The sequence below is a fragment of the Barbus barbus genome, assembly GCF_936440315.1.
Source record: "Barbus barbus genome assembly, chromosome: 39".
In the NCBI taxonomy this organism is placed as follows: Eukaryota; Metazoa; Chordata; class Actinopteri; order Cypriniformes; family Cyprinidae; genus Barbus; species Barbus barbus.
This window is the reverse complement of record NC_136717.1, coordinates 16789063-16802567: the sequence shown is the minus strand read 5'-3', so window position 1 is coordinate 16802567 and position 13505 is coordinate 16789063. Positions and strand designations below refer to the sequence as shown.

General features: G+C 38.0%; 1 protein-coding gene across 1 annotated transcript in view; it reads left to right on the top strand.

Annotated features, from left to right (window-relative positions):
- The first annotated feature begins 44 nt into the window (after positions 1 to 44).
- ube2h (ubiquitin-conjugating enzyme E2H) overlaps positions 45 to 13505 on the top strand; it is a 29345-nt gene continuing 15884 nt past the window's right edge. The window contains exon 1 of the mRNA XM_079399377.1: positions 45 to 340. Coding sequence (XP_079255503.1) covers positions 288 to 340 — 53 coding nt within the window. The 5' untranslated portion in view covers positions 45 to 287. The remainder of the gene's footprint in view (positions 341 to 13505) is intronic.

Below are 13505 nucleotides of genomic sequence, written 5' to 3'. Positions count from 1 at the left end.
CTGTTTATGACGTAGCCCCAAACACCGCATAGAAGGAGGGGGACACCTTTCGTCGCGCAGACGTGAGGTCATCGGCGGAGGGATAGATAGCTGTGAGAAAGAGCAGTGCGGGCAGAGGACTACCAGTGCTATCCGCTGCGGACAGAAAGTGGAGGGCGAAAACTCTCGGAAAGACAGCTTGCCGTATGCCAATGTGCAGAAATATACAGTTTCGGTAGAGGCCAAGGGATCGAGAATCAGTCGCAGAAGATTCGAGCTTCGGTCATCGGAAAGAGGAGTGTATAAAGATGTCGTCTCCAAGTCCGGGAAAAAGACGAATGGACACCGACGTGGTGAAACTGTATCCTTTAAAATATAAACAACACAATTACTGTAACGCTCTAGTCGTCAAATACCTCCAATATTCACGAAAACAGCCCTAAAACGCATCTCCTACTGCTTTAAAACCATTCTGGGCGCCCGTCTGGTCTGAAAAACAGTTGTCAAAACCAGTATAATGGTTTATTGGATGGTGATCAGCTTTTGACGACAAAAGTGTTTTGATGGTTGTCAGTGCGGCCAGAAACAAAGCCAAGATTCATAAACGTTCATTTCTCAAATAGCACAACTCGACCTAGAAATCAGATTTTTCTCGACGGGATTTGTTCGTTGTCAGCGATCAAAGGCAGAAATGTTGAGGATTATTTATAGCAGATATGTTGCTCTGTGTCCTTTGGGTGTTTTGTCATCGCTTTTCTCTTCAAATCCACACCAGCGCTTGACATCCACAGGATTTAAACACATTTTTTTATAGATACCGATCGGATATCGATATTTAACGTTATATGACATCTGACAAAACTAGACGTGTTTTTGACCAAAATAGTGAATGTTACTGTGCATTTGGCCTGCTAGCGAGCTAGCACAACCTCACAAGCCTGTTATTTATTTATTTGTTGATTGTTTTTGTTGCGGTTTTATAATCAAAACAGACGTTTGTTAGCCTTTCAAGATATTTTAATTTATATTAACGTTACACGAAAACAAGGAGAGCCTCACATACAGATTGTGGATTTAAACAGACGTTTTGACGTGCTCTTTAAATAACAACAAATCACAAACGACATAAACTTCACAGTCGGCCTCATTTTATTTTTCTGTCCGAATGTGTTTTTCTTTTGCATGGAGAATCCATTTTGTTTTTCTGGCTTTTGTTAAGATCGAATGTTCTGGTTTGGGGTTAAATGTTTTGACAGGAAATGTAGCCTGTATTTACCATCTTTTTTGATTTGAAAGCTTTTGAGAACATGGGAAGTTGTGTTATTGCTACAGTGGTTGGGTGTGGACGTTTGTCTCTGTCACCAGTCCATAAGAATCCCTTTAGTTTATAATGACATAACTGACAAACAGCAAAAGTTTTGTGGGGTTGTTTTTCGTCTGTACCATGGCTATTATGCGTGTAACATGCATTTTTCCTAAAGTGGTTTGGCTGTGCTGTCATGTTCTGTAGGTCTTTTAAACGCTTGGTTGATCATTTATGAAGTGCAGTCATGTCGAGCTGTTTTAAACAAAAGAAACCCGCATATAACTTATTTGTTTGCTTTAAAGCTCAAGAAAATTGTCTTGCTTCTGACTATCGTCAGAGCTGTTTAGTGCTTGTCTTATGTATATTACGACGTCTACATATTAAGTAAATTATGAAACGCTTTGTAAAGTCCTGAAAGGCTGTGGGAATGTCTCGTTATGTTTTTGTAAGAACTAGCCTTATGATTGGCCAGTCTGTTACTACCCGGAAACTGCAGGTAGGTGGGATTAAACAGTGAGTTGAGTGACAGTATTTCCTAGTTAAAGCTGAAGTGTATGTTTTTCCGATGTTAAACATACTCCTTATCATTGGGCTATTATTAGGTTAATTTCTCTAAAAAAGTGTGAAACGTGTAGGTCTGTGATGCTGTCAAAGCATTGCTGTTTGTATAAGTGACCAGCGACCAATGGAGTGCAACAGCCGAGTTCTAAAAGTAAATATTATTTATATATTTAAGTATTTTGGCATTTTTGCCTTTATTAGGATAGGACTTTATAGGAGGTGAAGTGGGAGAGAGATTGGGAAAAGTCTGCAAGCCGGGACTCGAACTCAGGACGTCCAAACCCAACTCTGGGTTGTTGAAGCCATAAATCCGCATTATTTGAACACATTTTTAACTGATTGTGTTCAGCAGCAGAAAACCTACATTATCCATCATTCTTCAGAGAAATCTCCACCTATCAGAAGCTAATCACGCCAAAAGAACCGCCCACTCCCATGAAGCACTGCGAATGACATATGTCAGTCTCCTGCACTCTCAAATGACTTACATTTTTGGATGCATAACATGCATATTTTATAATAAACATAAATTATTTCTATAAACAACACCTTTAAGCTATATAGTAATTTATCATCTTGATTATGTCATTTGCAGTGCTTCTTGGGATTGTAGTTCTTTCCCTCATTAAAGCTAAGTACTTTAATTTAAATACTTATATGCTTCAAATCAACGTTTATAATGTTGAGATTCACCTTGTAGTTTTTCAAAAAGGATTTTTTTTTATAATACTTGAGGTATAAAATGAATGGGGGGAAATACTTATGGAAACAAGGGAGCTAAAAAAAAGTGGACTGGCATTGTTGTGGCCCTATGAGTTTGGGGGTGGAGTCATCTGTTTATAAACCAATAGCACACAAGGAAACTTGTTTGGTATTGCTATTAGTTCAGAAAAAACACTTCTGGAGCCGAGGGTAGAGGTTAAAGTTGAAGGGCTTTAATTTCCGAAAACAGCTGATGGCAGGGGCAACTTTTTTACAGCCCTTCAAGCAGGTGGCAAGTATTTGACCTAAAAGTTTCCTCTTAAAGTATTTAAAGGAAGTTCGGAGGTGGAATACACACACACAGATAATTACAGTAATGATGTAATTTAGCTTCCTGTATTATTTTGGTCAGCTGACTCCCACAAACCTTTCACTAGGAGAACAAGGCCACTTTAATTGTCCAGCCTGTCTGGCTGGACTACCTGTTGGCTAACTTATTAACGGCAGGTGAGAGGAGCCTAATCACTCAAAACTACTCAGTTTGGGGATTTTTGTCACATTTAAATTAGCTCTGTCGTGAGAATTTATTAACGGAATCTAGGACAGCTATGCAACAATATGGTGGGTGGACTGTCACATTTCTGTCATAGCAAAACGCATGCAAAGAAGCCCACCCTCCCCCAGGATACACACTGAGAAAACAGCCATGAGAAAACACAACTTAAATACCCAATTCCCTTTAGGGGAAACTGACAGACATGTGACAACTGGGAGCAGGTTTCCAAAGTGCCTCCTGTTCCTTGGGACAAGTGTTTGCAACTGGGATGTGGAGCTTTCCATGCATAAGTTGTTTTCTGCATTATCCTTCTGAAATGCACACCTTATGAAGGGCAAGCAGCAGGGCCGTTCAGAGAGAGAGTTGCTGTTATGATCGGACACTGCGATCCACGCTCTGTAATTTGCTGCAGGCACCAGAGAGCTGCGGATCTGGAGCATGCTCAACTGGGAATTCACAAAATGAATGTCAGAATGACCTCGCTGTGCCGAGCTGCCTTAAGCACTTCCTAAGCTCGAGAGAGAGAGATGATGACCCGTCTTTGACATCACCAGATACTTCTGAACATGTTCGAACAGGTCAAAGCTGGCTGTTGGCTTTGACAGGGCAGCATGGAATAGCATAATGTCAGTATGTTGTGTAACATCTGTTGCACTTCTCATTTAGCCTATCGTCTGTTCACTGAGAGATGTAGGTCTTTTGAATTTATTTATCTGGAACTCGAAGACCTCCTGATTTAATCAGTGTGGACTGAGCTCTAGTGGTTCTTATCTCATGTTTTTTTTCTCACTTTGCCAAACCACGTCTTGATCTGATTAGCTAGACCAACTGTAACCAGAGTGCTCTAGTTAGCAAGGTCAGTTTTCCTACTGAGTGTAATGATTTGTCATTATGACAGCTAAGTCATTACTAAGATTTCACTGGACACATCAGAGTTTAACTAATCTTATCGCTATTATTATTTTGATCTACATAGATTTCTTTGTGCTTGAAATTTGGCCTAGTTTACAAAATATATATTTTTTTAATTTTGGTAAAACATTACTAAACTATTGTACACTATTTGTGCTATGAACATGATTTATCATGTGAAATATGACTTCCGCTTGCTGAATGACTAAACAGAAAAAATCTCCTTTTAAGACTAAGGTTTATGTATGCGGTTATAGTCTTTTTCTGTCTGTCCATATATACATTTTACAAAACTTCAACTGAAATTGAAATGTTAAAAACACACTAGTAAGGTAAAAAAGTAAATGGTAGAGTAATTAAGGAACCTCCCAGCAAACACCCTCGCAATGCTCTTAAAAACTATTCAGAACACATTAGCAACCACATGCAATTTTGCAGAGATAAGCAACTTTTCTTCAGAAAATTTATTTTTAAATAACCTTTTTTTTTTTTTTTAGTTTTATTGTCACTGTCTCTATAGAAATATATAACACACACTGAATCTGAACAAGTCATGATTAAAGTCTCTTATATTCAATTTGTCTCAACAGTCATTAGATATAGTGTAGTGTCATGCCGAGTAGCCCTTCCCACAGTACAGTCTCATTAGCTCAAACTTCTACTTCACATGACGTATTAAATATCAAAACTTTCAATATGGACGGACAAATTATGTACTGGAAGCATTTATACATGGTTAGAACATGGTATCATGTTAAGTTCAGCATTCAGAAGGCATAACCTTTTTGATTTGATGACTTGTGCCAGGTTCGAGCATTGTATATATGCTCTTAACACAAATGCAGCAGATCCATGACTACTTGCTATTTTATTATTTTTTTTTTGCACAACTTGTTGATCTGTAAACGGGACTTTTGTGCTGGATTATTGTAAATTTGCTTCCACTGTGAGCAATTGTTTGGCAAATAACAGCATTTAGGGCCGTTTAATAGTCTGCATAATGGCCACTGGCATCACTGCCAGCTCCTACATACACATAAAATATCTAGGTGTTCCTATTGTGTTGTCCTTCTTTAATCTTGAATACTAAGAAACAAGTAGAGGATTATAAACTGAAAGCAAGTCTCCTTCAGGAATGCTTTGCGTTTCTATCCACTTGTTTGACTGCCAAGTCTTCAGATGAGCAAACAAAGGCCACATAAGTGATTTTACACAGGAAAAATAAAGAGATTGACTGTTAGTTATAAAGATGATTACGCAATCCCACTTTCTCTGAGATGCCTAGGCGTAGCTGTTTGTAAACAGGATTTGTTAATGGAAGTGAGCTCAGCGGTATGAATTCCCCTGTAAGGCTGTTGGTTGTTAAAATGCTGCGTTTCAGTCATGTTGTCGGCCTGGAGGTTTGTCATAACACCTCAGCGCCATGTATGTGGCGGCGAGGGGGAGGGGTTTCCTAGTGTACCAGCATCCATTGTTCGGCTCCGCTACATTGAGGAAAGATCCAGGGAGCAGCAAAAGTTTTCCGGGGCCCTTGCCAGCATGGAAAACCAGGGACATTAGAAATGCCCCCTGTGCTTGGTGGAGTGTATCAGATCCCTGTGGTGCTGAGGCAGAGGTCCTGGCGTGTAAGACCAGTCGAGGGCTTTATCTGGTGCGATCGGCCTCTTTGTGCACGACCTGACATCCGGCCTGCCCCAGCCTGCTTTCATATGCCCATGGAGTCTTATGACTGCACTGCTGCTGTATTCGTACCTGTCTGACGGGTGCTACTGAACGATATTCCCCATCATTCGCATCTGTTTTTTCTGTTCGAATGTGCGTGTTGAAGTGAAATGGCTCTGAGAGGTTGACGCTTGGTGTCAGGTTTACCAAGCATTGATATACTGTAGCTCCACTGGTAGAGCATGACGCTAGCAATGTCAGCATCAAAGGTTTAATTCCCAGGGAATGTGTTTATTGATCAAATGTAGACTTGTAGCTTGAATGAACTGCAAGTTGTTTTTGATAAAACCATAAACACAAATCTGCAAACCCAATAATAAATATTCATTCACTATCTGATATGGCTTTAGAGTAATTAATTGATATGGCTAGTAGAGAAATTATTTTTTAATTAGAATTATTTTTATATTTTTCAGTGCTGGGCAATGATTAATCGTGATTAATCGCATCCACAATAAAAGTTTTGTGTACATAATATGTGTGTGCATGCTGTGTATATTTATTATACATGTATAAATACACATGCATGTATATTTAAATGTTATATATTTGTATATAATATAAATGATATGAATATAAATATATACATGTAAATGCATGTCAAATTTTCAAAATATATACTGTATGTGTGTCTTTATACATAATAAATATACACAGTACACACGTTATATAAACAATTTTTATATTAATTTTATTTATTTGTTTATTTATTGTCATTCATTCATTTGTCTTTTTGTGGAGATTTGCATTGATTGTATGGAAAATAGTAGCCTGAACATTCTGCTAAACATCTCTTAATGGTTTTTGAGCAGTGTGAGGGTGAGTAGGTAAATTAGGATGTAATTTAAATTTTTGTATAAAATCTTGTTTCAGTTTCTATGCCAAAAGCGTATAATTTCTATAGCTTTACCCAGTGTTTCTGTATGCGAGCTCAATTTATCTACAAGAGTCTAAAAGTAGATGAGTTTATTGACTGTAAAGGATTGTTTCTGTTACAGTGGGTTTGACGGACAGGGAGGGCAAACGGTCGGGTCGTGGATGCGTCTGCCCCTTGACAGTGGGAGATTTGAGGCCCTCTGTAATCCCACAATAACACTGCAGTTTCCTCCACGCATGGCCAACCTCGGGCTGAAAACAGATGGACGGAAGTTCCTCTCTTTGTCTGATGATGTTTGGGGCTGCGCCGCGTCTGCGCTTTTTTTTCCCTGTTGAGAATAGAAGGGTTGTGTTTTACAACGGTCCAAAACACAACGATTATCTGTTAGATCAAATCTAAATGCTGCAGATAAACAGATGTAATCGCTACGGTGAAACTAGATAATCAGATCAGCTTTGATGTATATGAATATCTTTGTGACCTATATTAGACTGTCTTGCTCTACTAATGTATAATGTATGTCAAGTTTTGGTGCCCTTATCTGACGGAGAAGTTTGAGGTATTGCATTTGTACGAGTCGTGGTGTAATCAGCTGAGTGCATAGGCGCTTTATCATGCCGGTGCAGGATGTTTCAGGTGATATGGTTGCTTGAGCCATGGTGTGTTGCATGCTGATGGACCCTGCCCTTTTCAACCCACAGAAACCAGTTTGGAGCAGCCAAAAAAACCTGAGAAAAAAAATATTATAGAGATGAAGATTAAAGAGACAACTCAATAAGAAAAAAAAACCCATCATTGCTGCCTGATCATACTTATTAGATCGTTATATTAGTAATTATTGTTATGACCAGATAACGTCTTATTAATAATTCTTTAATAAAAATTAAATGCATGAATTTCAAATTGTATATAGTCTCTACAGCCTTTAACATTAGCATTGTATGTGTAATTATTATGATAAAAATTCATAGCATAAGATTAGACCATTTTTTACTCTTAGAAAAAGTAGCATTGTAAATAAAATACTTTTTTACGAAATACTTTTAAATGCAATGCGGGTCAGTGTGCCGAGGGATGAATTAAGCATTTTAAGCAGCATCAGACAGCCTAACATTGATGAAAGCTCATTGTGGCACTCTGTTTTGTTGCTGTTTGTCTGAGGAAATAAGAGCAGGGTCCACTTGGCCGCAGCATGTGATTGAGGTTCTGGCAAGAGGTGGTGTTTGGCTGGTTTGTGTGTTCTCAGGAGCTGGCCCTAAGAGAGCAGGAAAGAGATCAAGAGCTCTCGCAGGAGATTCTGTAACTCATAATAGCAGCGTAGCCTTGTGATGCCTCAACTGTAAACTTTATGGCCTCATTTATTAGTCGTTAGCATGAAATACATGTTTAGTCAAAGTCACAGCTCTGTTTAGAAACTCTATTTTAGCTCTGAAAGTACAAGTCGTGCTTAATTTTGTGTTCTTTGTGGAAATGCAGTTGAGTTGTACACTGTATGCCAACAAACAGTCCCGGGTCATACGCGGCAATGCACAGGTTGATGTTTTATACACAAGGGCATTTCAATTTGGATTTTGCTGCCTTTGAACTGCGCGGGCTGAGCCAGGCATTGATATGTAAAGTGTGTTGAGGCTTTTCTTTCCTCGTCTCTTTTTCTCCATCAGTATTCACAGACTATGTTCAGCCCTCTGGGATCAGAGTTTTCATCCTAACAGAGCGCTTCAGATTGCAACATTCCACTCGGAATAAGAAACTTGTGATTTCAGAAGGGAGGTTAGCTGCTTTGGTACATAGTAAAATCAAAACAGATTTGGATCCTGCGCTACAGTAGATCAGAATACTTCACCTCAACATGCTTGCAAATCACGGGCCGCTCAACCTTGATGCTGTGCCGTATGTGCTTGTTGGGTTTATGGGATTTTGTAGTGTTTCTTTAGGATTGTGTTTTATGAATAGTTTGGTTGTTAGAAGGAGACCAGAATGTGTGTGGTCATTCTGAAAATGGCTTTCAGGAAAAAGTAACGCTGATTCCAAGTAGCAATCATTTCCCCTGCAGTGAACAATAAAGCACACCTCAAATGAATCAGAACAGTAATGAACTCCGCTGCCGGTGTTAGATTAAAAGGGAAGGTTTGTCGAGTCCCATGATATTGGTTTCTGCAAGAGACTATTGCTACAGTCTTGCACATCTGAAACCATTTTAACTGCAGAAAATGTGAGCCATGTCAGGTTCCGTGATGTCATTTCCTGTCCTTAAATTTACAACAGAGAAAATCATGTGCGAGAGAGTGTTATTTATGTATTGTTTATATACTATTATAGTATTTATTACCATGTTGAATCTGCCTTTATTTTTATAATTTAATTCTATTTAGCTTTAATTTGTTTTGGTTTGAGTATTTTTTTACTTCAATTAATTGGCAACAATTCTATTTTTTTTTTGTTTCTATTTTATCTTAACTAAATCTATTTTAAATAGTTTTAGTTAACAATAAAAATTCTGATGCAAAAAAATAAATCATGTCTAGCATAAATTTGTTTTCTTCAGATAATCAAAGTTCTATAATTGCCAAATCTATTGTGGAAGTTTTTAGTTAAAGGGTCAAAATTGCAATCCGCTTGACTCCAAACCCTTGATATGTTCAGGCTGTATGCTGTTAGATTGAGCAAACGCATCTAGCTCTTTGTTCTCCAGTATTACCAACAGAAAGCATTATTATGGTCCGTTCAGGATTTGAACTCCAGGTCTTTACATGACCCTGTGTGAAATGACACGCACGTATGTCACTGCCCAGAGCACTATTTTACAACAGCTCCACTTATTTAGAGGGCACGGTATGCCGTGTTTAAGGTCAGTATCCATTACGGCTAGATAGGCCAGAGGTCAGCTTGACCCGGAGGCCAGCAGTGATGGTCTACATTACCATTGTTGTTTAAGGCAATAGACCAACTGGCCAAAAAAAAAGAACTAAAATAAATTACACAAAGGTGCAAATCTTATGCAAGGGACAATGTCATTAAAGGAAAAAACAAAACAAAACTATTATTAATGCATGATCGTACTTGTTGGCTCATTTTATTAGTGGTTATGACAAAATAACAAGATGAAAAAAACCTGGAAAAAAAAAATATTATAGAGATGAAGATGCCAGCAAATCTTGCCAAGAGACATCATTAAGGGGAAAAAACTAATTAATAATGCCTGATTGTACTTGTTGGATCATTTTATTAGTAGTTATTATGTTATTACAAGAGAACGTCTTATTATAAATATATATAATAAGATTAATATAGATTAAATGCATGCCATCTGATATATTTTATCAGATGAGATAAACATTTTAAGAAGCATCAGACTACCATTAATGAAAGCTATTGTTATTTATTTAATTGTATTTTATTTTAGCAAATTCACATTTTCAAATTTCCTTTTTTTTTTTTTTTTAAGTAATTATAATTCACGTAAATTTGAAATAAATTATTGTCAATAAATTATAATTTGCTATCTTTACAATAAATTAAATAAAACCATTAAAAATTGTTATATGAAATAAAATATGAAATATGAATTATTAAAAAATAACTTTCATCTTGTTCACAAGGAAACAATTAAAAAACAATTCAGTTTAACTTGATGTACTAAAATCAATACCAACTATTCAAATTATCCAAAAAAAAAAAAAAAAATCTCTGATTTATACCAGCCTTCAGCCGTTCGTCCCTTTATACTCAACCACTAATAATGGGCTATATTTTGGTCACTGTTCTGTTTTCTTCTTTTTTTTTTTTTTTTTTTTTTTTTTTTAGGTTAGGGTTAGTTTCGATCATCTGAATCTCACTTCATGACTTCATAATGACCCATCCATCCATTCATTCTCTAAACCACTTGTCATAAACCACTTGTCCTCTTTAGTTCATAATGCCACTGATAATGCAAATGATGAGTCTCCTGCTGTGGTTTCCTGGGCGGCTACATTATTAGTTAACGCTATAAAAGATGATGTGGAAGAGGTTGCTAATCTTACAGGTAAACCGTTTTAGCCATTAAGGCTTTACCGAAAGTGAATGGTAGAGCCAGATTCCGCTCTCTTCCCCCCTCCTCACTCATCCGTTCTCATACACACACACATAACCAGGCAGCTGCTGTTCGCTTTCAAATCAACAAATGCACACTTATGGGACATGCTGGCACAGTGCATTATGTTTGTGATGTGCACGTTGGCAGGGAATATGCAAGTGTGTCATAATGTTTATTCAACGGTTCTTTAGTGAAGATGGCTACAGATGACTACGCCTTTATGAGACATAATGCAAACAGACATATCTAGAGTTGATCTGAACAGTGCACGCATCTACAACAGTCCCACATAGCCTATATAGGTGTTTGCACTTGTAGTTGTTTGAGTATGTGCTGTGATGTGGTATCACAGAGAGTAGATGTCGTATCACAGCAGGGTGGTGTTTCTGTTCTGACATAGGGCTGTGTGATGTTGCTAGATGTTGTTTTTTTAATCCATATTAGAGATTTGTATATATTTGCTCTAATTGCATGATGGCAAATAACAATGGCAAACAGCCATTGTTGACATTTATATTTCAAATGCTTAATGTAAGAATGCTTCCTTTTGTGTTCAGCAGAACAAAGACATTCATACAGGTTTGGAACTACTTGAGGGTGAGTAAATGACAGAATTTTCATTTTTGGGTGAACTATCCCTTTAAGAAACATAATGGCCAAGGAGCAATTAATGATTAAAATCATTGCCATATTCAAAATGCTGCTTCATTTTATATTTCCAGCCAAATCACAACTATATAATTTTTTATATATTGCCCAGCCTTAGTCGGAGTGCTGCAGATGTCCAGTAGAGATGAAGACCGTCTCAGAACTGGGCATGTGCCTGCTGATCAAATGAGAGCTAGTTAATTAGATCTCTAATGGAGAGAGTTAGGACAAGGGAAGGGAGATTTTTATGCAGTCCCTTTTCACTAATTCACCCAATCTCTTTCTGAGATCTAACCAGATTCAAGAAAAATCCTTGAACTTTCATGCATGTGTTTCCAGAGGTAAGCTGCACACAGCACAACTTCAGTCCTGAGCAGAGCAGACTTACACAGCAAGTCATTGAGCCAGGCAGCTGGGGAAGGGTGTGAGGTTACACTAGGATAGGAAGTTGTTTTAGGGGTACTGGCATTGGCCATAGATGGCTTCCTGTTCTGTTCTTTCTAACCCTATTTCACCTGATGCAAATCATGACCCATATTCACTAGATGGTTGAATGGAATCTTAAACCTCAAGGTGCGTCTTGTCTGTTTCTCCATCAGTGAACCCGTGCACTTCCTCTTAGCATCGTGCAGACTAAAAACTGCCACACTTCCTGTCTTTCATCTGCCCAACTTGAGCAAACTGATGTGCTTATGACTGCATGGCAGCAAGAGAGAAAAAAACGGTCCTCCCTCTTCACAAAAAGTCACTCTTCTATTAGAGTGCAACAGTACTTTAATTGAAAAAATCAGTTTGTTTTTATCAATAAGTGATTTATGTTTCTTTAACGTTAATATAAGTGGACTCTGTTGTTGGGTAGGGTTAGTATATGCTTCTGGGAACCCATAAAATTCACATTTGCCTTTGTGAAATTTCACTGGTCAAATTCAGTCATTTTAATAGGAATCCATATGATCTGCTATTTCGGTCAAGAACAAAAGATTTCATAAAACAATTTTCGCATGGGTTCAAGCTGGTCATGCAAATTGCCGTGTTGACCAACAGAAAGTGAGTGTGCTTCGTACATCTCTACACTATTGCCAAAGGAAACTTTATCACTTGCGAAATTTAACAATCTATCTGACAAAATCCACCAGAGAAATATTTGGGAATCATGACAAGAAGGACTGAGAGTAGCTAATTACTGTTTTCTAATGTTATTTAGCTAGCTAGCTGCCTACCTGTTTGCAGAAGTTTTCTTATTAGAAAATACATTGAAAAATTGTTGTTGATTTGTGCCCAGGCTTGTTGCTCGGTATTAAGGATGGACTTGGAAAATTCCAGGTGGTAAGTTTTGCGCACAATTATACCTTAATATGAGGTTTAAATAAAAATAGTAAGCACATTTAGCTTGTGTGAGGGCCTGTCTGTTTTGTAAATGTGCAGCACAAGCTCCAGCTGGTTTTATAACCAACATGAGCAGACTTTACACTGTTAGTGGACTGAGGTGTCTGAGTGGATTACAAAATAGAAACTCTTCGGACAGAATGTCCACAGCCTTTGGCATAAACATAAATATTTTAGATCACAAATCTTTTACTCAGACGCTCTTACACGTACTGAACTGGCCTGCGGTAGAATAGTGATGTATTGTCTTTAATCATCTGTAAATAATGTGGTGCTAACAAGCAGACAGTGTTTTCCACCTTGTTGGCAGTGGGTAAATATTTTGCCTGCACCCCAAGGCCAGCCGTTAGAGAACAAGATTCCATCCTCTCTGTGTTTGTCTGTAATGATGAATGAATGCGTCTCAGGAAAGAACATGCTACGCCGCCGTGCCTTGGCAGTTGATGTCTGCCCGCTGTTTTCATCCTTGGCTATCCAGAATGAACAGGAGGAATTTGCTCCTGCTGGGAGGGGGCAAACCTGGCTATTGTGTTTGTCTTTTTTGCAAGAGACAGGTTTAATTGTAATTGTACCCTGTGACTCATGCTGTGATTCAGCGCGGTGGCCGTCGACTTAACCGGTTCTAAATGACTGAGAACACACTCCGTAGTCTGCATACATGCATTTCAATTTTGTTCTGATTTTAGTTCAAATTTTCATTCTCAACAATCACACGAAATGGACCTACAAGGAAAAAAAAGACATTAGGCCTACTGGGAAAAACAGAAACTAAACCAAGATA